This window comes from Aplysia californica, unplaced genomic scaffold (genome assembly GCF_000002075.1).
Source record: "Aplysia californica isolate F4 #8 unplaced genomic scaffold, AplCal3.0 scaffold00078, whole genome shotgun sequence".
Classification (NCBI taxonomy): Eukaryota; Metazoa; Mollusca; class Gastropoda; order Aplysiida; family Aplysiidae; genus Aplysia; species Aplysia californica.
In genome coordinates this window covers 266,729-291,622 of record NW_004797348.1, presented here as the reverse complement: position 1 = coordinate 291,622, position 24,894 = coordinate 266,729, and the positions used below count along the sequence as shown (strand labels likewise).

General features: G+C 40.0%; 1 protein-coding gene across 1 annotated transcript in view; it reads left to right on the top strand.

The window, feature by feature from the left end:
- Positions 1-21,416, top strand: part of LOC101862859 — a gene marked incomplete in the record, with an annotated part of 35,104 nt that extends 13,688 nt beyond the window's left edge. The window contains 9 exon segments of the mRNA XM_013080197.2: positions 6,392-6,642; positions 8,039-8,167; positions 10,765-10,881; positions 13,818-13,981; positions 14,744-14,990; positions 15,449-15,574; positions 19,298-19,525; positions 20,286-20,427; positions 21,065-21,416. Of these exon segments, the coding sequence (XP_012935651.2) occupies positions 6,392-6,642; positions 8,039-8,167; positions 10,765-10,881; positions 13,818-13,981; positions 14,744-14,990; positions 15,449-15,574; positions 19,298-19,525; positions 20,286-20,427; positions 21,065-21,273 (1,613 nt within the window).
- Between the last annotated feature and the right edge of the window lie 3,478 nt (positions 21,417-24,894).

Below are 24,894 nucleotides of genomic sequence, written 5' to 3'. Positions count from 1 at the left end.
ACTCCTTGAGCGAAACAAAGAAAAGGAGAGCCCACGTTTGCCAACAATGAAGGTCGGAGCGAATGAGTGGGGAAGGTGCGGTAAGCGCAGACAAGCAGAACTCATCATGTGATAGGCCAGCCTAGTCTAGATTATCTAGGCCTACCACTACCCATGCCCTCACTTCTCCGATGCGAGGATGGAGAGGTTTCAATACTGTGATGGATGAAGTGAATGTGTAGTAACGTGCACAAGCAGACGAAACACACCACGGTGTGTGATGGGGTGGGGGACAACACAGAGGGCGGGCGAGTTAGCGCAGAGCGCATTCTTTCTGATCGCCAACACCGTGCTGTCAACATCGCTAGCGCTTGAGAAAGAAACCTGATTTGATTTTTGATCAAGTAAGACCTAGAGGTCATGTTGAACAATGTCATCATCAGGGGAAATAACAAAAAGAAATAAACAGCACACCAAACTGATAGATTAGGCCTACTTCATTATTTTCATTCAGTTTATTACTGGATTCCTTATAACGAGAATCCTGGTATAACGGACATTTCGCACCGGTCCCCTACCTCTCGTTATAACAGGATTCCATTGTATTATTCACTTAACTGATTGCATGCGACAGATCTGCGGCCTTTTTTCATATCAACACATGCGTTGTTGGCCCGCGCACGTGTCTACTCTAGCGTGTGTCGGGGTCGGATGGGTGGCATGCACACGTGTGACTATGTGTGCGTGTCAGGGAGGCGCACCAGCGGTCTGAGCGTTGAACGTCGCAGATACAAATGCGTCACAGTCTTTTTTCCCCTCGGCAACTGATCATTATTACAATGATAAAAGCTAGTCTTGACGTAGATCTACACATATAATGAGTTGTGCGCTGGTCAATGGAATCTAAGGCTGCGTACGCTAGGCTCTTCACAGCTACACACAACTTTTTGGTAAACAATCGAGATGACCCAGGCGTGTGCATTTGAATGAATCGGTCTTTTTATTTTGTACACAGCTCATAATATGCTGGCATTTCAGGCACTACTTGTTACTTCTCTTTATACATTACTTGCTCAGTGCCTGTAATTATCTACACAAAACCTCATGTTTGCTATAACGAACACTCAGATTCATTTCAACGAGATTTTAGGTCAGGCCTGGCGACCTCGTTGAATCCGAGTTCCACTGTACCTCTCTCACTCTCACTCAGTCTCTCTTCAGTCAGTCTCAGTCTCAAGCGGGGCTCTCGTCACAACATCGTGGCCTAGAGGTGTTCGCTTCTCATTCAAAGGTCCCGGGTTCGAATCCGGGTAGCGACAATGGCAAAATTTTCTTAGAACTTTACTAAAACTGTCTCCTTTCACCTCCTTTCCTGCTCTCTAACAATGTTCTGTTGTCTGCTTTCGTCTCTTTCTGCCCCCACCCCCTCACCTCCTTTGCCCCCTCTTCTAGGCTCCTGACTCTTTCTGCAGCCTTTCTACTGCTATTCCTTGGCTACTTCCTGTCTTTCAGCCACACCCCTGATCTTCTGAAATGAAAGATCTACACCTAGCCTTCTCGGACAAAGGCAAAAAATCTCGGAGGCCTGTGTGCAAGTTGCCAGTTGCGCACACGTTAAAGATCCATTGGTGGTCTAAAATCGATTATTAAGAGTAGGCTTCGGCCGCCACCTGGGCAAAATTCAAAATTTCCTACCAACTGAAAAAGTTTAATGTGTCCCCCACGCTCGTATGACCTAAGTATGCCTTATGCAGTTGCGAGCACCGTAAAACACTTACCAAAAGAATCAGTCTCAAGTGCCATTCTTACCCTCTCTATTAACATCATTGACATCATGCGTCAGTCATACTTAGCCAACGTGTCCACTGCCTAAAGTGATTGCATCACATAGGACCACCGTTTGACATATATTAAAAACAGAAACGATGGAACATAGAGTCGAGAAAAGAATGATCTTTTTTTCCACCTGAGACCCACCCATTTAGTTGATTTAGTCATTTAATTACAGTGGAACTCGGATTCAATGAGGTCGCTGGGCCCGACCTAAAATCTCGTTGAATCTGAGCGTTCATTATAGAAAACGTGGGATTTTGTGTAGATAATTACAGGCACTGAGCAGTAATGTATAAAGAGAAGTAACAAGTGGAGCCTGAAATTGAAATGCCTGCATATCATGAGCTGTCCAAAAAAAAAGACAGATTCTTTCAAATGCACTCCTTTTTCATCTCAATATTTGCCAAAAAGTTAAGTTGTGTTGCTGTATAGAGCCTAGCATACAGCAACTTTTTTTTTTTTTTGTAAAGTGTTTTACGGCGCTCGCAACTGCATAAGGTCATGTGAGCGCGCGGGACACACCTAATATTTTCAGGTGGTAGGAAATTTTGAATTTTGCCCGGGTGGCGGCCGAAGCCTACTCTTATTGATTTTAGACCACCAAGGGATCTTTAACGTGCGCTACTTGCACACGGGCCCTCCGAGATTTTTCGCCCTTGTCCGAGAAGACTAGGTGTAGATCTTTCCTACCAGAAGATCAGGGGTGTGGCAGAAAGACAGCAGTAAGGAGGAGCCAAGGAGTGGCAGTAGAAAGGCTGCAGAAAGAGTCAGGAGCCCAGATGAGGGGGCAAAGGAGGTGAGGGGGTGGGGGCAGAAAGTGGAAATGAAAGCAGACAACAGAACATTGCTAGAGAGCAGGAAAGGAGGTGAAAGGAGACATTTTTAGAGAAGAAAATTTTTTGGTCTCTACCCGGATTCGAACCCGGGACCTTTGACTTTGAATGAGAGGCCAACACCTTAACCTGTAGGCCACGAGAGCCCCCCAGCAACTTTTGATTCCATAGACCAGCGCACTATTCATTACATAGATCTACGTCAAGACTAGCTTAATATTGTAATAATGATCAGTTCCCGGGGGTGGGGGGGGGGGGGGGTAGAGAACTGCGACGTTCCACGCCCCGACTGCTGGTGCCCCGAACCTACACACGCAGTCACATGTGTGCAGGTCGCCGATCCGACTCCGACACACGCGTGTTGGTTTGAAAGAAGGCCTCTGATTGGTCGCATGCAATCGGCTAAGACAATGGTTCACAATGCAGATCAATGGATGGTTTCAGGGAATGGATAAAGTTTGTTGTGGTAGAAAAATAAGCGAAGCCACGTCTGCGGGGGCTGTTCACCCTGTGGAAGCGACCTCGTTGAATCTGAGCTTGCTGATTTAAGTGCTCGTTGAATCCGGATTATTTTTATTGATTTTAAAGAAGAAAAAAAACTGGGAATCCTCCTCTCATGAGTTCTCGTTGAATATAAGCTCGTTGAATCCGAGTTCCACTGTATTATTGAATATATTAAATCATTAATTAGTATAGTGTATAAAATAATAAAAATACACATCAGCCAATGCCACACCTCTTGTGCATGTTCTATGATTCAAAGAATTTTTTTTCTCGGCTGGCCGTATGATCAGGGCGGCGGCATCAAATTGGTCATTGTTTTAATTTTACACCTCTGGGTACCAGGAAAGTTTTAGTATTGGAGCGCCACTCAAGCACTTTCACATTATTTAAATATCTCAGGCAAGTTTTTAAAATTAGGGCTGAGAGTACAATGCTATAATAATATTGCGTCTTAGACAGTAAAATCCTCTGGTGGGAATTTCTGTTTCCTGGATGAGCATGTTTCCATTAAAATTTTATATTTTTCAAGAGTGGCTGCGGGGAGATTCTGTTATGACAGGTTTCCGTCTCAGAGAGAGAGGTTTGTTAAAGTAGGTTCGACTGTTAGTTAATCAGGTAGACTGAAGACTGTGTCACACTGTAATATATATAATTTCAAAATTTTAATTTAAAGTGGATAACAGTTTCAGTTAAAACATTTTTTTACTTACTTTTTTTCTTGCTTCTGTTACCTTTTATGGTGTCAAGAGGAGAAGCAAGTCTCTCTTGTCTCTATCATTTGTCGTTGCCTGATGTGTGTGGAGGAATATGCTCATTGTTTTTACCTCTAATGTCTCTCTGATCCCCCTCTATCCATCTTTTCCTGGGTCTTCCTTTTCCTGTAGGTACCCATTGACTGATCTCTGCTTGTATGCTTTCACTGGCATGATGTTCAAACCATTTTATTGTTCATCTAATAACAATAACTTCTTGTGAAGCAGGGGTTTGAGCCAACTTAAGCTTTAATTATTCTCTGACTATCTTTTTTCTGACTGCCTTTTACTGTGATGTTCAGATCTTCCTTAGATCTCATATCATAGTGCGTTATTTTACTTTGGTGAGTCTTGTTGTTTATTGTCCATAAGCTTGGTTACACACTGTTGGTAATGATATAGATGCTGTTAAATAATTGTTAATGAGTTGGCACTTTGTTTCGATTGTGATGTTGGGATGTGAAAGTAATGGTGCCAGTTCATAAATCACAGCATTATATTATCTTTTTAAAAATTCTGGTTTCTAATTTTGTCTGTCTTTCCCAGGTATTTGTAATGTAATTTGAACTCTTCTACTTGCCTGATTTTACTGCTTTTGAGTGTGATGTTTATAGCAGGTCTGGTGTTTTGCTGATTTTTATTGTTTGGGTTTTGCTTGTCCTGATCTTCATGTTGTGATCTTTACAACTTTTGTTCTGTTTGTTCCTCACCTGTAAGTGTCCATGATTTTGCTTTTTAAATTTTGTCATTTCTCTTCAACAGACCGAGCGTCATCTGTGACAGTTTTCCGAGTTCTTCCCTTTGATGTCTTTCTCTGCTTGTGCTTTTGTATCTTTGCTTAAGAGTTTTATAAGTTTGATTGTTTTTTCTTTACATGTTATTGGTTTTCTCTCTTTTCTTGTCTGTATTTGGCTCATATTCCTGTAATGACTGATCAAGGTTGTTCCACTTGAACCACCAGATCTATTGTAGCTTTTTTCTATTTTTGAATGGGTTGGATATGATCAAATCTTGTTCGGTGCAATCCCAAGAGTGGCTCGCTATTTTCGTTGCTTCTTTTGATAGTATTTCAATACATGTATCCACTGTCGGCTTGCTAGGCCTGTCACAGCTTAACCCCCCACCAGGGTAGTGCTACTGACTGAAGCGTCTTTAGGTCATTCCCAAAGGGCGATATTAACATATTCTTATGCACAGTAGAATTGTAAATGGGCTGATTTATTAATATGCCCATACTGTGCAAGAACAACATAGGGGGAACTGCTGCTTTTTCTTTCCTCATCCTTACTATGGTCATTTTACTCTTCTTCTTTTGAATGTTTGTCGCTCTCTTGTGAACTGCTATTTCCAGGGTGTCTTGATAGTCAAAGCAGATTTATGCTATTGAGGCTAGAGAAGTGAGCAGAGTAATCCTTATTCCCCGTTTGGATCTCTCTGTTGACATTCACCCCTTGGGGCTCATATGACCTTATGCAGTTGCGAGCACCGTAAAACCTTATTAAAACTAAAAAACTGTCACAGCTTCATCACATCTCCTTTAGTCGTACATTTTAACTTGACCCAGGATGGCTTTCATGGCTATCATAGCAATCTTGGGGGCAAGCCCACACAATAGTTTGGTGTTTCACCACACACACACACACACACACACACACACACACACACACACACACACACACACACACACACACACACACACACACACACACACACACACACACACACACACACACACACACACACACACACTGCACACACACTTCATATACACACACACGCACGCACACACTGAGAAATCCATAGTTGTTATCATGATGCATGATTGCCACCTGAATTCTTTCGAAGATACTTGTTTTAATTTGCTATTTATTTTCGTTTTTATATTTTGTGGATGGGAGTTGCATTGAGAAAGAATTTTAGGTGCCAATTTAGTTGAGGGTGGTCCACCGTAAGTTTCATCCGATTGACCACAGTCTGCTATGATCAAGCGTAGCATTAAGTCCCACCTAATTAGTCATGGTAACGACTGGGCTGGAGGCAGTTAGTTAGATCAAAGGGGGTAGCTTTTAACATTTTTGTGTTGTGTGAGTGAGTGGATTGCTTATTTTGGTGTGTTGACTTTTGGTGTGTTAGACTCAGACTAGATCAAAGTATAATTGACAAGCAAGTCATGACAGCAAGTGACTAGATGGGACTATTTTCAAGAAATCAATGGGGCCAACCTCTCCCAAACCCCTCCCTCACCCCCCCCCCCCCCCCCACCTCACCCGACTGACTACAACCATCAAAACATTTTTGATATCGCCAATGACAGTCCCAGGACTGTATAGCTGTAAAGGAAAATGTAAATTGATCTTTGTCACAAGTTTAAGTTCCTAGCCCGCGCAAATTGGTAGACCTTCAACTAAACCAGAAACATCAGGGCAGCCCTTCAACTGAACTGGCACTGAGTTTTATCCCTTTGTATTTATTTTCTAATATACTTTGCAGGAGGTCATGACAATGCTGGTAACAGCCTCGTAACCATCCCAACCAGCAAATTGAACGATCTGACAGAATGGACAGTGAAAGACATTTCGGCTGTGGTACTCAATCTTGCACGTATCAACAAATACACACAGAAAGACAAAGATCAATCAAATGCTGCCCTTCAGATTCCTCCTCTGTCATGCTTAGCAGACCTCCGTCAGGCATCGGTTGAGGCTATTCATCTCCTTATTGACAGTTTGGAGGCAGTTGAGGTATGTTCTGTTAATATGTTTTTTTAAAGGGTTTTTTGGCCTTCATTTTTGGAAATTTCTGCAAATAAAGGCTTGATACTTCTACATAATGTCCTGTGTGAAATTATTAACTTTCTCATATTGTTACATGGACTAAATTTTCCAGACAGTACTAAAGTTTTTCTTTTAATGACTTTTCGCTTTACAGCTTCCTAACAGTCGCCGTAGACTCAACAAGACACACTAAACATATTTGATAAACAACAAACAGAGCCACTGCACTGTCAAAGTAAATACCAAAGAAAGTCACTCTTTATGATAGCTGAATGGTTGATGAACCTCAGTGAATTTTTAAAGCCTGTGTCTTGGGCTTTGAAGATTTTTACAATTTTTTAAACATTCTTCCATGGCTTCAGCATTCTAAACTGGTGCGGTATTTGAGGTTTTGTCACTATATGAGCCCTCGGTACTCTAACTCTAAGTGTTCAACTATGAGACAGAATTACATGGTAAACAAAAGAACATTTTTGTGCTTGTAGTATATGTGGTTTGATGCTTAACACACTTACAACAAAGTATGAGTTGGACACCCGCAGATTTAGACTTTAAACTGTTTTGATCGCAAGTTATTAAATGCTCCCTCTTGGATGAGATTGTGAGTGTTAAAGATTGCTTCACTGCTCTCCAATGTTGAAACAAGTTCAAAGAAAAATGTTCATTTAAACATACCTGTCAGACATTTATTTTGGTGAATTGCTTTCATATTTTTACTCTTTATTTGTTAGTGGGTGGTTGGCAGGTGCTCTGGTGTGGTTTGCTTCTTCTTTCCTATGAAACATCTAACGTCCTTATCTCCCCTTCTTCTTTTTTTATGTTTGTTACTCTATTGTAACACCTCTAATCTTCTGGCGCTCATATGACCTTATGCTGTTGCGAGCGCTGTAAAACCTCTACTAAAAAGATATTTCTTTGTTATTGATTAGTACTGTTCTTTGTGTGTTCCCTTTCATTGAGACATTTAGTTCAAAATTAAATGAAAAAAATGAATGCGTCACAGAACATTGTTGCTCATTTGTGATTTCCATAATGATCATCTTCTTTATTCCTCCATGATCACCAAAATTATACAGAATGCTATTTTTTGTGGTTCTATGGCATATTGTGTTAATTTAGAAATGGAATTTACCTGCCTAAAAGCTATTTACCTTTTCATTATATCAGTGTTAACAATTCTGTATTCTTATTATAATTTAATTAAATTTTTTTCAGATTATACCATAACTTTTGACCATACAGTATTTATATTTCACTGGTTGCAGTTTGGTTAAACTTTGCTGACGATTGGTTTTGAAAAGTGTCTTTAATAATTTCTTAATTTCTATTTTCATCTTTTGATAATTTGAATAATTTCTTTCAGCATCAGCAGAGAGGAACTGTAAGAGCTGTATATTTCTTGAAGCCAAAAAGCAAGACCAGATCTCATGTCCTGAAGAAGCTTCTGGGAGTCAAACCAAGCAAAAAGAGACCTAGAATTCCATTATTTAAGGTTTGGAAGTCTTTTTTCTGTGTTGTTTCAGACTTTTTTTTACTTGTTTGCTTTTCTTTTTGGGTTGTCAAGTCTTATGTTCAGGGTCTCCACTAGGTCAGGAAATTGGGAATTTTGTGATGGGTCGGGAAGTCGGGAAAAAGTCGGGAATTTTGTGATGGATCGGTATGTCGGGAAAGGATAGGACCTGTGTAACATAGAAGTGCAGCTATCTAGACAGTATGGTTGATGAATCATGAAGAGGAAACGTAATTGTACTGCTATGGCGGCAGGCGGAAGTGTAAGTGTGACACTGAGGCTCGATCGGGAAGCATCAAGATCTGCTTTCCCTGTCATTACTACCCAGAAATTTTCCGGTAATAGTCTGATAGAGAACGCAACATTTGTAACATGCAGGTTGTGCATTACAAACACTTTGTCGTCATGAAAATAAATCAATATTTGTCCTGTGCTGTCACTCGTGAAAAACAAAAAGGAAAAGAAAGTTATACAAGCATCTTGTCAGGTTTGCCATTGTGACCAGATGTGTACCTGCATGTTCACACCGCATAATAAGGCATCGTGTGAGTACTGACGATCTGAGCGCTGTGAAGTATAGGACTCCTTTATAAGATACACACGTGGAAGGTGATTGGGGGGGGGGGGGCTGAAGGCAACACTAGAGGACAAAAACTGAATAAACTTGGAAGCAAATTTTTAGCATTCAGAATTTTGATAAAATACTACTGTAAGAGCTCTCTGCAAAGCGCGCATTGGTGCAGGCCTTGTGTGGAATCGGGATCCATCATGCCTTGTTATTGAACTAAAGTGTGTGCGTTTCATTGTATTGGGTGATAGTAATTTATATCTATATTTTAGCTTTCTGTTCAAAGTAATTTATATCTATATTTTAGCTTTCTGTTCAAGATTGGCAGATTTTCAGTGTCTTTGCATCTTGCCCTCCCTCAGTTCTTACACCTCTCACACTGAATAGGTCTCTTTGAGCCATTCAAGTTATTACTTATGTTACTCTACTTTGAGTTTGAACTATAGTTTTCGTCTTCACGTTTATTATATGAATCATGACACCCAGACTGGTTACTGACAGTCGATATTCTGGTTCTAGGTCTTTTCTCAGGCTCCAAACAGGATTCATTTTTTATATAGTTTATGTAGGCTAATATGATGAGGGGAAAATATAAGTAAGTAAGAACAGACTGAAATACCAAAGTCACACAAGATTCAAGTGCCACACCGACATATTGTGGACTGGATATAATGTACCTACATTGTGTGTGTGTGTGTGTGTGTGTGTGTGTGTGTGTGTGTGTGTGTGTGTGTGTGTGTGTGTGCGTGTGTGTGTGTATTCACGAACATATACACATATATTATATTAAATATAAATGGAGCTCGCGTTATGTAACATGCCCCTGAAAAAAGGATGAGCCCCCCCTCCCTTCCCCTTGAAAATTAAGAAGCCAGTATTATAATCATCTATTGTTTGAAGACTATACTACAAAATTTACTTTTGCATTCATTTAAAGACATTTTGACTTTTTATCATTGATAGATGGGCTTTTTTAGGGATCGTTTTTGACTCACGGTGGCCTTATTTTTCCCTCGAATTGGGGTCTTGAAAAAAATTTGGGGGGGGTCTTGAAAAAAATGACAGGATTTGGTGGGGACCCTGTAAGTTATTTTTTTACAAAAAAATTAAATATTCTGTTGTCTTGTATTCCTTCCAAAACGATACTCCCTCCCCTTTTGTACATTCTCTACAACTCCAAAATCATTCCACCTAGAACACTAGAATTTAATGTCATTGAAATATGTGTATGTGAAATCTCTGTGCTAAAAGAATTTCCAATCATGCCGTTTTGACTCGAGCCATGATGTGTCAAAAAATGTACGTTTACACCACTTGTCTAAGGACAAAACTATGACACAAGGAAATACAGTAAAAACCAGAAAAAATTAACTTCAGGGGAACAGAGAATTTGTTTGTATTAAGCAGATTCGTGTCCAGTAGAGTTCTAAGGAAAAGAACAAAAAGCCCTATACCCTAATGTAGCACCGTCACCGGAACGAGGTTTGAGCCCTGACAGGTCACATTCCAGACCCTGCATAACGTAATCTATATTTAGTCATAATAATATGTGCAAAGCTGCCAACTTTAGGAAATTGAAAAAATGGAAACCTTTTTTTCAACCTCAGATGGAAGCCTTGATTGCACATGTGTATGCAGGGATGCCATAATCACCCAAATTTCCCCATGGGGATCAGTAAAATGAAATATATTTATTGATTTATTTAGTCTCCGCATTCTGTCCTTCTTTTTCCGTCTTTATAAATATCGCAGAGCCAAATATTCCAATTTTGAAATGACTTATTTGTGTCTAGTAGGGCATTCAACCTTCCAAGATATTAAGCTTAGAAGGTAAACGATAGATTCATTGATATTGTACTGAAAGAATGTTATGGATGTCATATGCTGATGACTCTCTGCTGATTCATTGTATGTACTCTTTGTACTAAGAATATGAGCCCAGGTGATTAAATTTCTGCATAAAATTACCCTTTCCGTATCCGTTTCTCTCAGTATCCATTTCTCTCTGCAGATTGTCTTAATCAAAAGCCTGCAAGAGCTGTACAGTCACATAGACGTGAGTCAGCTGACCTTGGACTTTTGTGGGACTCTCCGGTACAGTCACCAGGCTTGGCTTCACCTCTATCAGGTACAACAGCTGTGTGGGGTGGCTGGAGGGTACTGGCTGATTGAAGGGTTCTACCTTTTCCAGAAATTTTTATTTCTTGCCTTTTCCTTGTATTGATTCTTTGATGTGATTTTTTTTATCCCATTAGATCTAAGTGCTGACATGAGAGTACTCTTCCTTCACCTTTTTACATACTGAACTGAGGCATCAGCACATGAGTCTCGTTGCAACCTAAAAAAGCTCAGGTCTGTGGGTCTTTTGAGGGTCAGGGGACCAGAGTTCAATGGGTTAACTATTTTTTTTATGCCCAGTGATAGTCATTTGTAAATAGCATGTACTTTAACATTTACTAAGAGGTTTGGCATTTCATTGACCGATTCGTATGATGAAGTCTACATTGTTTGTCTCAAATTGTCCTGAATGGAAGGATTGCCCTTGAAACATGATTGGTAAAATATTTCCTCTGACATCAGGCTGCCATTGAGTGCCATACCAGATGTCACATTTTTCGGGTTTCTTTTGTGACATGATCCATTTCTTATATGATGTCAGGTGAAAGTTTATTCATATCTGAAAAGAAACAAAGACTTCCATTGTTGTAGATGTTTCCTGAATCTTTCATGTATTATTTCAGTGAAATGCAATGTCTAGGTTACAACACTAGCCAAATGAAATTATCTTACAGAGGTGATGATTGCTGTAAGAGAGTCATGTCCACTAGAGAGTAGATCAAGAACATGTGAAAATTGTCAATTGTAAAACTTTAGTTTTTAGCAATTACTGTTTGAAGTAGCACATGCCACTGTGTTTTGTTTAAGACATTTTAAAATGTTTGGTCCTCCCTACTGAATGGCAATGCTCAGAAGTGCTGAACAAGTTTTCTTTCACCTCTTGTCTCTTATGATCAGGACCACTGAATAATATCTGGCGTGATTTAGTTTAACATTTTGTTTCCTATTTTGATCAAACCTGATACAGTAGTCTTTGCCTAAGATCCCGGTGCTTGGGAGCAAGGAAAATGCGGGATCTTAGGCGAATCAGGATCTTAGCTGATGAACGCTGGGAAGAATCTACGGTGGCCGATGTTAAGGCTCATTATCGGTAAAAGGGTCTCCCTCCACTCTAAAATGAACTGATATGCCCCCTGGGTAGGTTTATGACATATAGCGAGCAAAGAGTGGTTGACTTGATGACCTATCACAGTGCATAGTGGCATGAGACGTGCCATTTTCACTTATTATCCTATCATGAGTCTCAAGATCTATGCTTATCCAGTTGCCCCTCCCCTTTACCTGTAGTAAATTAAACTTTCCTTCTCTGACCAAGTTCCCTCGCCTTTGTCATTAAGCACCATTACGTTGTAACCATATAAATTAAAATTCAGTCTGTCTCGCAAACTCGGGAATAGAGAAAACTGCTGCAATGGTCAGGGAAGAGTTCACAGCACGATGTGATCCTGCCTGGAGCGAAGTGATGTAAGTTTGGGTGGAGAGCTCAGGTGTGAGTGCGATGTTTGGGGAAAACAAACATGTAGGTTAGTTTACACATCGGTGTGATCCCATCTGGGACAAACATTGTTCCGTTTCATCGAGTTTTACAACGCTTTTATGTGATCACGTTCTCGAGAGTGGCTGATATTTGAGGCGATGGGCAGTTCATTGATCTCAACTTTTCACTCTTGGCTGATCGACTGTGCCCGCCTGGGTGTTTGTTCCGTAAATTATGATCAGAAATGCGGGATCTTAACCGAATATAGACCTTCAAAGTGGATCAGAGCGGGATCTTAGGGGTGACTTTTGTATAATAAAAATTATGTTTTCTTAAAACCGCGGGATCTTAAGTGAACTGGGATCGTAAGCGGTAGGATCTTAGTCGAAGACTACTGTACATCGCTTTTGTTCATATATATCCTAACTCTTTGAGCCCTGGGCTGCTGATCCTAATTTTACTCTAATCGTGACCTCCTGAGCTTTTTGGTCAAGAGAGAGAGAGTGTGCTTCATTGTGAAAAAATTCAACAAAACAACTTAGAATGTGGTCAAAATCTGTGTGAAGGGGCGCAGACATGTTGGTATCCCAAAATAGCATGTTGACAGAAAATAGGGTTCTGATTGATGGGAAATTAGTGCCTTTTTCTGCTTGACATTTGAGTGCTTTTTCCTCACTCTGGTCAGCCGATGCTACGAGTTATTGTTGCCCGAGATGCACAACCAGTTCACCCTGCTATGGGCTCGAAGGGTAAAGCCTCATCTGAATTGTTCTAAAGGGTTTAGCTGAAATTTGAAGTAATTTTTAAAGACAAACCCCAGTCTTGTAAAACTTGTAAATATTATTGTTTAAGTTTTTATGACCAATCCCAGACACCATATGTTGATTTTCTCAAAAGGAATTCAGTTGGAGATAACACGATTTAGCAATTCACAGATGAAATGTTCTGCATCCCTAATTATGTTAATTATTCTATAAAGATTTGTTCAAACACCGAGCTGACATTTGAGTGATTTGAATATGACTGATTGTGTTAATGAGTTCAGGCTCACGATATCATGTCAACGTATGTTGATTTTATGCCATCTAGGTGTCTGGTCGCTGAGCGTGTCCTTGAGCAAGACACGAAAACGTTAGTTCAAAAAGAGGGTTCTGCACAGTGGCGACCCCAAACAATGTCAAATTTGTAAGATTGTAGGCCTCTCTATAATAATAATGATGATAATAATAATGATGATATAATAATAATTATAACAATATTAATAATTGCATTTACATAGGGCATTTCTATGCTCTACAACATGCTCAATACACTTTACAACTATTTAGATTTTACTGTTGTGACATTGTGTATGTGGCGTTGATGAATTATATTGCATTAGACGCATCGTGCTGTGCATGTTATTGCAAACTAAATTTCCTCATAAGGATCAATACATAGGGTATTTTATCATTGATTATGAATTTCAGGTGGTTGTACAGTGCATCGAGTCATGTCAGGCTCTTTTGTCAAAGCTTCCAAGTGTGAAAGACAAAGTTGAGCTCTTGCAGGAGTATGAAACAGATGGTCAGTCATCGAATCAGCTACAGTCTTTGCTGTCTGACCTCGCAGAGAAGTTCCATATTATTGTTGAGTGAGTTGTCTCTTGTGTGGCATCATAGTGAAATCAGGCACTTGTCAAAATAATACCAATATTTTCCACCCATTTGGCAGTCTCATTAAATTGTTTTGTTTTTATTTGGTTCTACACGTTTTATTTCAGTCACAGATATCTCAATTTCTGATCAAGATAGAAGAGGATTTTTTTCATAAAAATCAAGACAAATGAACATGCTTCAGGATGACACCAATAACACAACATGTACAAAAATTTACGAGGGCCTGGTTCCAACGTGTTGTGACTCATTTTATTTGATTTCCTGTATCCGTGTACTTGACTTTTGTATATTGTCGGCTTTCTCACCAACATAGGTTGCATCCTTGTCTTTATTGGGTTGCCTCTCATGCATCACAACTTCTCTGGCTTCTTTTCTTTGTAGATTGTTTTTCTGTCTGGTTTCTCTTTTGTGCTGGTGTGCGAGTGGTTAGAGGGGAAGCTTCCCCAGAAGTTCCTTTTTCTCTTCTTTCCCATTTGTGTTACCGTCTACCGTCCTTATTTTGCCCTACAATAAGAGCATTTACTGTGTAGGTATGCTTTATCTGATCCCCACCTTTAATATGATCTGTTAAGTATTTGGCATTCAACAGATAGCCAACCATTTTTTGTATACCGGTACTTTTCTTGAACTCAGATGTTATAAGCTGTTATGGTTAACAATACATGCCTTCTTAATTATCAAAAATGTGTTAATGGTGACATAAAACATTGAATTTATTATAATTTCTACTTCTGCAGAGATTCGACTCTTCCAAACTGTCTAACACAGAGCAAGCAGACGTTGTTCCTCTTGGACCACCCAGCCTCAGACAGCCAGTTGCTGGCCATTCACTCCGACCTGGTCCAGGGCCTTCATGTATACCTACGGGGTTTATTCACTGAGCTTGACCAGTGGCGTCGTGACCTGGAGGAGACCTGGAGGCAGACAGAGGTCAAGCTAGCTGGACTTATACAGATGCACAAACATCAGGAGAGGTCGAGAGAGGTGAATGATGATCTACTATTTTGCTTTGCTATTTTGTTCTTTTTTCTCCTTGTTTTGTTTTTCTTCTTCATCCTCTTGTTCTTGTTCTTCTTTTTCTTTATCTTCTTCTTCTTCTTTGTCATCGTTGTCTTCCTCCTTCTCCTCCTCCTCCTCCTCCCCTCCCCTCCCCCTCCTCCTCCTCCTCCTCCTCCTCCTCCTCCTCCTCCTCCTCCTCCTCCTCTCCTTCTCCTTCTTCTTCTTCTTCTTCTTCTTCTTCTTCTTTATGCTTTCTTCTCATGAGATAAGTAAAGTTTATAATTGTCATTCTTCTTCTCCTCTCCACCTCCCAAATATTTATTGAGGGTAATTGTTGTAATCTTTGCTGTAAAGAGCATCGAGTATTCAGAGAGGGGGAAGTGCACAGAAAAAAACACAATTCTATTCTCCTGTTCATTAATGAGGTTTTTGTTTTTTCTCAGATTGAACGAAAGATTCGTGAGCACTACCAGCCATTGCTGAGGGAACATCCTATTGTGGGCAGAACACTCAGCCAGGCAGAGTTGTACCGAGCCCATTTCACGACCACTTTGTACGAACCTGCAAAGGTAAGGATGAACAGGTTCAGTAATGAACCCTGTCTTTGTGTAAGGAAGTCTATTTGTGTTCACAACAGAGTTGGATCTCATTTTTTATCGCTATTTTTTTGCTTCAACCCCATAGACCTGAGCACACGCCTCGGCTTATGCTACCTTTACCCACCTACATACTGAATGCTTGTCTCAGAAATTTGTGTGCGAGCCTGGAGAAAGGTCTCAGTTATCCAAAGTTTTGATGAAATAAGGGCATATTCTTGTAGCTTTTGTTTGTTTTAGTAGAGGTTTCATGGCCCTCGCAACTGCATAAGGTCATATTAGCGCCATTATATTCTTGTAGCAAATTCAATGCTAAACACGCTAATTTTTCAATTAAATTTTTCAATTATCTTGAGCAGTTTTAAAGATCTGCCTCATTTTGTAACACAAGATGAAAAACAAAGTTTAGAGAATAACGGCTTTAACCCTAGTATATAGACCCAATTTCTTGCACATTCTTAACCTTTCGTGAAGTATCATCCAAGACAGAATAAGACAAGATGAGACAACAGCTTCATTTTCGTTCCAACTGGCTCCCCTTGGTAACCAGCTAGCTGGACGTTTAAAGCGTAAATAAACAACAGGAAGAAAGAGCTCACTGTTCAACGCGCTGAAATAGCTGCCTACTTTGAATTTCATAATGGCAGTTTTGCCTTGTTTTTTTTTCATATAAATTGTCTGGTATTTATTTTGACTGGTTTTTGTTCACATTTTGAATATAGTGAGTTGAGAAAGTTAAGGTTTTTATGAACGGAAAGCGGTAGTGGGTTGAACATGTTCAGTGACATGATGATCTAGGAGTTTACGAAACGTAGAAGTAGATTAGATCCTACAGTTTAAAAACGACAGAACAGCCAGTGGTGCTCTGCAATGAACTGTTGTCTAACAGAATATAAAATAGATTGGATATTTTTTAAACTAAAGATACGGCCACTGCTAGAGTCCAGCAGCCTAACTGTTGACTAGAACTAGATCTAGATCTAGATTAACTACACAGTGAGCTGTTCCCCAATGTCAGAATCAATGACCATGAACTGAAGCTAGGAAACAATGACACTCCTGTACAATAGCGGTCCCGTTTGCACTAAATCTCTCAAGGCCTAAGTGCCCCTGTAGTAATTTTTATTTGTTTCTTATTTAGATTTAGGCCTAGATTATAGATATATCTAGAATGTAGATCTAGATCTAGGTCTAGATCTAAACTGAATTAAAATTATAGATCTAATCAAGATCTAGATCTAGATAGCTCTAGCTATCTAGATCTAGAAATAGATTATGGTCGCAGTCTAGCCGCACTTATTCTTAATATGATGGCTAGACTGACCATTTACAAAAAATAGGCCTACTGAATTGTAAATATACATTTTTAGTGTGCAATACCTAAGGTATTTGTGTATTTGAGACGAAACCAGGTGCCTTAATGACAGTGCATGTATTTTAAACCTCCTGTTTTCTAATGTTAATAGGGCCTAAGATAAGTACGGCTAGACTGCCAGTCTAGCCGTACTTAATATTGATGGCTGAATTGTAAATGAAATTTTTAGTTTGCAATGCCTAAAGTATTTGTATTTCAGACAAAACCAAAAGGTATTTGTATTTCAGACAGAACCAAAAGGTACATTACTGACTTGCTTGTATTTGAACCTGAATAATTACTAGATCTAGATCTAATGAGACTTGTGTACTTAACAGGCTTGAGTCGATAGGGCCAAACCTAGATCTAAGTACGGCTAGACTGCCAGTCTAGCCATACTTAAGTACGGCTAGACTCTCAGTCTAGCCATACTTAAGTACGGCTAGCCACTTCGATAGATTATCTTGGCTATCTAGATCTAGTTATAATCTAGAGATATCTAGATCTAGATTCACTCCCACGTGACAATAATGGCCGTCATATAAACATTAAACGGGACCACAATTGTACAGGTGCACCGAAAAAGGAGCCATTGAAACAAGCACAGAAGCTTAAGTAAATCTATCTACTGTTGATATGATAGTATGAATCAAGTTGCATGATATAGATCTAGAGTGTCTCCACCAATTCACAGACATACAGCTAATCAAGAATCGCCCTTCCGTCATTCACCAACCACTTAGGGGCCTCCCTAGATCTAGATCTACTTTGCGAACTGCACACTCTAGGCTGGGTGCACAACAAAATCTAGACTCTCTAGATCTGGATTCTAGATCTAGATCCAGAAAGGCTACGTTTATTCTTTAAATACTCTCTCTCTCTCTCTCTGGGCTAAAATATATTAATTTTAGTAGGCCATGGCTAGACATACCACCCGAGATGATCAGTAGCCTTGCATTGTAACCAATGTAAACTATCACCAGTCCAGCGAGTTATACGCGCAGCAGCAAAAGTGGGAGGGGCCTGCGCTTGTCACATGACGTAAAGAAGAGTTGTCCCGTCTTTTCTTATTCCGTCTTGGGTATCATAAGTCCAGTCCATACAAATTTGTAACACCCTGTGTTATTACAGGAACTTGAATATAATAGTGATAAATCAAATTCCAGGTTTTTTTTCTCTATAAGTGTAAGTAATATGAACCTGGTTATAACAGGGTTCAATTTACACGCACTAGGATATGACAGTGATCTTGCAGCGCATGAACTTGCTTTAGATCCGTCAAATTATTAAAAATTTGTCTCAACCAAGACATTTCGCCTGAATGTATGATCGCTCGCCTAAACACAAACTTTCAAAGACATACATTCCCCCCTTAGTGTTTGTGTCACTGATCGATTCCGTCTCAGTATTAGCTAAACAGCCCACTCGAAAAGGATCTGCGGTAATCGAATATATTGTAGTAAGCTAAAGGTGCAATGGTATTGGTAGTTTCCCTTGTTAACGGTTATAACAGGATTTGCTTATAACAGGAAAAAATTAACTGCCGGTCCCGTTTGTCCTGTTAAATCTGAGTTTGACTGTATGTTGCAAAAATAATTAATAAAATAATATTTAGATTTAAAATATAAAATACATTCAATATGCTGTTAAGAAATGGTTAAACGTATGTTTTCTGATGGAACAACATTTTTTACTAGGTGCAGCTTTTTTGGACTTTTCGCTCCGTCGCTTAAAAATAGCTTTGCCAACTGCTGGGACCTTTCTCCAGGCACACAATTTTTACCAGGAGCTCAGGTCCTTGGGTCCTATTTATTTTAGCTTTGCCTATTGCTCTTTTATTTTTCTTCCAACTTTACATGAGAATCTATCTGTTTTTAAGATTATTAGAGCAGCTTTGTACAGTGCTTAAGAAATTTCTGGAATCTGTTGTCTTAGGCCGTTTCTAATTGTATCTTGTGCCTTTTTGTGGTATGGTGCCTACTTTCTTGTAAGTTGTCAAAACGGTCCTGGTTAAATTTTTAACTCTTAGATATTGTCTTAAGGTTACAAAAAGTTGAGGTCTCTTGCTTGGAATATGGTGACTCCTTTTGTTTTGTTAAAATAGTGTGATACTGTACTCTTTAAAAATAATATGTAGAGTTAAATATTGGTGTGACCCTAATTTCCATCAAGATAATAGAAAGACCTATTCAATTTTTTCTTCTTTTTTTTCTTTTTCTTTATGTATTTTTTTCTGTTTACATCTCTTTCCTTTTTTTTTTCCATGTGTTTTTTTTTTAAAGACTCAGTTTGTTTTGATTCTTCGTTGAAATTTTAAATTAGACTTAAAATTGTTCCAACAGGAGCTACTCAGTCAGGCTACGGAAATTCTGATGGCTGTGCAGCGACTCCAGGCATCCCTGCAACAGTCACCAGGCTCGGGGAGTGCTGGGCGCGAAGGCAATATGTCTATCGAGGTGTCGGAGATTAGCCACTGCTTGACCACAAGCATACAGCCCTTCACCTACCAGCTCCAGCATCTGCAGCAGCTCTATGTCAGCATCCATATCTTCCACTTGCTGTTTGAAAAGGTTAGAAATTTCACATGAATGTGAGCTCAAATCTGCTATAAAATCTTTGAGAATATTGTAATGCCATCTCTGTCAAGGTTCTGTCTTTTGGGAATGTTGTAATGCTGTCTCTGTCTAGGTTCTACTTTATTGTTTAACGCTTACAGTTCCGAAGGCTCATATAGTGAAAAACCCTCAAGTACCACTCCAGTTTAGAATGCTGAAGCCACAGTAAAAATTTTAAATAATTAAGAAAACCTTCGCAGCCCAAGACACACGCTTTAAAAATTCAGTTTCATCAACCATTCAGCTATCACATATAGTGACTTCCATTGGTATTTACTTCAGTGCAGTGGCTCTTGTTTAAATATGTTTAGTATTGCCTGGTCGAGTTGACGACTAAAGTCACCAGCGGTAATGAGTGCTTACTACGACCAGGCGACAAAAGTCGCCGACAGCACTTAAAGTGTTAAACATTTTTTAACTGGTTTGCCAATACTACACGTACATGATTCAGCAGAGGATTGAGTATTAGTCAGTGTGTACTTGTGTAGCCTTTGTGAATGATAATTAACTCACTGAGGACACACACTCTAGTTATTCAACAACACCAGAAGAGAAGCTGTTTTGGGGTACTTTAAACGGAAGCATAACTTAATTATTCATACACTGATTTTTCAGTTGTTTTCTCTTTTTGAAACTTTGATGCAACAACATGCAAGATAAAATGAGGACTGTTTCATCTTTTTTTTTTTCTATTTTAACTTTCTATCATCTTCAGGCTTTGACGTGGTATAAAAAGGTTCTGAAGTTTCTGCCCGACAGTCTGCTCCAGCGCTGCTCTGTGGAGTCTGGTGCCCAGCTGAATGGACCGCTGGGTGTTCCCGCTGCTCGCATGGAATCTCTCGTCTTTATGCCTGCAGGTGTGTTGAAGAATTTTATTTTATCAGGTTCTTATAAAAACTAGGTTGAAGGAGGAGGATGAAGAGGGTGGAAAAAAAATGGAAGAAAAGATGAAGAGCCGAGAAGTGATTTCATTTCTGAAAATTCATTTTTGGTTTTGAGGACTGTGAAAGAATCTTTTTGTTTTGGAAACCTTTCATGCTCCTAATTTTCTTCTTTTCATTTTGCTACTGGTATTTTTAATATAATAATAATAATGATAATGATAATAATAGCTCATCCGCCAATGCATTTGCAGAGGGGAATATTTCTACAGTGAAATAGAAGAATTTGAAGAATTTAAACGTTACACTGGCCGATGAGACCAATTCTCGCGGAGAAAAGTTTGCCACATTTTAAACATTGAAAGGCTCCACTTCTACTTGTGGATGTGCGCAGCTTGCGGGCTTCTCTCTTGGCTTCAGCATTTCTTATTCCTGTGGTTATTTTGACAAGAGAAACATTAGACAAAAACAATATAACCTGGCAACATGCTACCCAACAGACAAGAGAAAGATGTTTGTTTCTCCCCTCAATGCTGTAAGGTAACAGGCAGGCAACAGCTTTATTCGGTTTGTCAACACTGATTCAGCAACTCCTGTTTTTTTATTACTACAGAGTGGCTCAGTGCAGTACGTGTCTTTTTGGCTCGCCATCCGCCCCCACGAGACGAGCATGTTGACCGACTGGATGTAAACACACCGCAGCAAGTGGACAGGAAGCTCAGGTCTCAAGCTCGGTCACTGGCTCTCAGGCATGTTCTGTTGTCCTCTGTACTGTCCATTGTGATGTCAGTAGACTCGGTGGTGCAGTGGTTAGGCTCTTAGACTGGCAACTGTTAGGTCATGGGATCGAATCCTGTTAAGGGCTTTATGTTGTGTCCTTGGAAAAAGCCACTTTGCTCAAATTTTTTTCACTTCATCCAGATGGGACTATCGAGTTTGTTCCCCGTCTATCCCCTTTGGAACGATCTTATCAGTTTTTTGTGTGTTTTAAACAGCTGTTATCTGCAGCTTGCACTCTATGCTTTTGAAGAAACTGAGAATGTTTCTGAGTATCCCAGGGGTAATAATATTTGTAAAGTGCACAGAGCATGTTGTAGAGAGTGCAGACCTGCCACTCATCCCGATTTAGTCGGGATATCCCGATTTTTTGCCCCAAATCTCAAGCATCCCAATTTTCCCGATTTTGATCGCGTGTATCCCGATTTTTTGTCCCAGTCTGCTGTTGTGCCGGATTTTTCTAAAAACATACTCTGCCTTCTCCTTTATCGCGGGAAGCACCCGTCAAACTTTTTGTCAGTAGGAACTCGGGGCACTAGATTCTATTTCCCGAAATATCGATGCCACATACATTTAGTAGTTGACTCGCCCCAAGTTGTGTGTGATCTTTTCTCGCACTCAGAATTCTCCGATGATAGCCTGGTAACTTACAATTTGGGACATTTAATAATCGATAATATTCGTAGTTCCGCTGTTACTTTCAAAACAAGCCTTGTCCGAGGTCTGGTAACTGCGCGTTCACATCAAACACTCGGACGAGTAACAGTCTTTCTAACCCTTACACAACTAACAGTAACTGCGGTGACAAGACTAACATACGGCTGTTGTCGTTGCTTTAGTTTGAACACATGAGGGATAAGAAATGTGTTGGTACATTTGGTCGTCGGCCGCCGCCGTTATCCTAGAAGTTGAACGACTGTCACTCATCCGAGTGTTTTGTGTGAACGCGCAGTTAGTCGGACCCGTTAGTAAAATTGTTTCAATCGCGCATTCGCGTCACGTGACATATCATCGCCGTGTGAGTTCTGCGTGTTGGGGACCGTCCGTTGACGGGGTCAACTTAAGTTAATTTATTTCGGGACTTATTGGTAGGGGTGGGGGGGGGGTGGGGGTGTTTATAGACACTTGGACTAGGAGTACTTGACGTGATGCTTCAGGATTTACAAAAAATAATAATAACTCGCCCGTACACACGCACGCGCACACATGCGCACACACACACACAAGCACGCACGCACGCACGCAAACAAAGACACACAGAGGGCATATAGGCCAAGGAATTTATGGACACCCCTGGAAATATTTTAAGTCAGCTATGGCAGTCACCTTGGTGATTTACTGTTGATCCCGATTTTTTTCACCAAATCCCGATTTTTTCTCCCTGAGATCCTGATTTTGAGGTTTCATAGAGTGGCAGGTCTGAGAGTGGATATAGGCTTTTCAAATGCAATTATTTTTATTATACTGTCTCATTTTTAAGTATACACTGTGTTAAAATGAAAATAGCTTGCTTCACAATTAGTTGATATTCTTAAAAATTTCAGGAACACTAATACAGTCAGTTTTAAAAACTACAAAAACAACAGTACGGAAAATTAACCTAACAGGTTTATCTCCAACTAACAAGAGTGTGGGAGTGGTCTACAAAAGTAACACGATCAGTAGCGCATATGATGTCCTCTTGCATTGATGATGGCCTGACATCGTCGCCGCTTGAAATCAATCAATCGCTGCACTGGCTGTTGAGGGATGTTATTCCACTCTTCATGCAATGCTCTCTCAAGTTGAGGAAGTGTCTAAGGCTGGTGTTGTCTCATTCAAATGCAGCGATCGAGCAAGTCCCATAGATCCTCAATGGGATTCAAATCAGGTGAGTAGGCCAGCCACAGTTGAAGAGCTGGCTGCTGGGATGCTGTTTTCATATAGAAACTGGATGGTTAGACAAGCTCTATGTGCTGGGGCATTGCGATGCAAAGGTTAGTTCTTAGTTTCGAATGGCTGCTACGACGTGTGGCCGAAGAATCTCGTCAACGTATCGGTGTGCTGTCAAATTGCCACGAACAGTCACAACTCGGATCTTGCTAGCTGCAGCAATTCTTCCCCACACCATCATACTTCCAACACCAAAAACTCTGGCCTGACTTAGGCATTGAGGAACTTTCCTCTCATTTACTCTCCCGAATACGCGTTTTCTTCCAAAAGAAACCTCAGGGATGCCACTTTTCCGCTTTTTTCCGGTATTTCCGGGATTTTGATCCTGATCCGCTATTCTGTTATTGAGATCGAGATTGGAAAAAAAACCCCAAAAAACCCCAACCCACACACACACAACTTGTGCCAAAAGTTCAAATAACGGAAAAACGAAAACTTCGCCATAAGTCCAAATAACGGGGAGGAAAAAACGGCGGAAGATTTGCGCTAATCTCAGCAAGTCGGGTAAACACTCGCCGGGCGCGTGGATTTTCAGCTATTTTCACAAAAGTTGAGTGGCATCCCTGAAACCTGGATTCGTCGGAGAACATGTGGTTATTCCACACCTGGCGAGACCAACGTGAATGTATTCTTGCCAAATCAAGCCTGTTTCTGATGATGTTGTAGGGTGTCAATCTGATGAGGCGAGCTAGGTGTCTTGCTCGGAGTCCAAATTCTTTCGACTGTCTTAGTGCAGTCATTTTTTGTGTTGGGTTGACAAGTCTTTGGCTTGTCTTGCGGTTTTGAAACGATTGTGTAGATGCGATTGACGTATAAAAAGATCCTCTCTTGGAGTAGTTTTTCTTCTTGCAAGTCAGCGAGGTTGATCAGTTTATGATCATGTTGTTCTCTCACGATCCATTATTGGGCACATAGTTCTTTTTACATTAAAATGTCTCGCAACAGTGGATACTGAGACAGCCCCGCGGATCATTCCAACTAGTTGATTTTGCTCATTTTCTTTTAGGCGTGGCATCATGAAATGTAGACAACACAAATTTTATCACTGGCGAATTGTTACAAAAAGTGACAAAACTTTGATGTGTACTCCTTTTTTTAAACAAATCATTGCCGTGTCATGAGTAATTCTCTAAAAGCACAAAACATTTAACACGTACACAGTAGCAAAAGCATTCGCACATTCAGAAATCTTAAAACAACTCACCAGCGACAGGTATGTCACGTAGTCAGTGTGTAAATTTGAAGGTAATTGGTGGCATAGATTTTTTCTTATTGAGCTTTAAAATGTGTATACTTAAAAATGTGACTGAGTAGGCCTATATCAGTAAAGAAAGTTCTTTGTTGTTTTTTTAAAGGGATAAGAGGTTTTAAGAATCTAGAACTCTATATTATGACATGGTGTGAATTTTACACCCCTTTCAACATGGTACAATCATACAGGAATAAGAGGTCTGAGCGTTGATTGGACTAGACTAAATGAATGGCCTTTTGTAGTTATTGTATATTTCTTCCTTCTGATGAGGCATGATTTTTTAAGGTATTAAAGATCAAAATGTTGCTTCAGCGCAATTGATTTTTATTCCATATTTTGTGTCTTTCATCTTGTTGTTGTTGTTTATCTGTTTTTTGAGGAGGGTCAAAACAATAATAAGAAAATTGTTACGCATGGCGCGCTGGAAGTGGAATTTTAGTTGCTACGGGGGGTTCCCGCCAAGCGCCTTATCACGTCGGAGT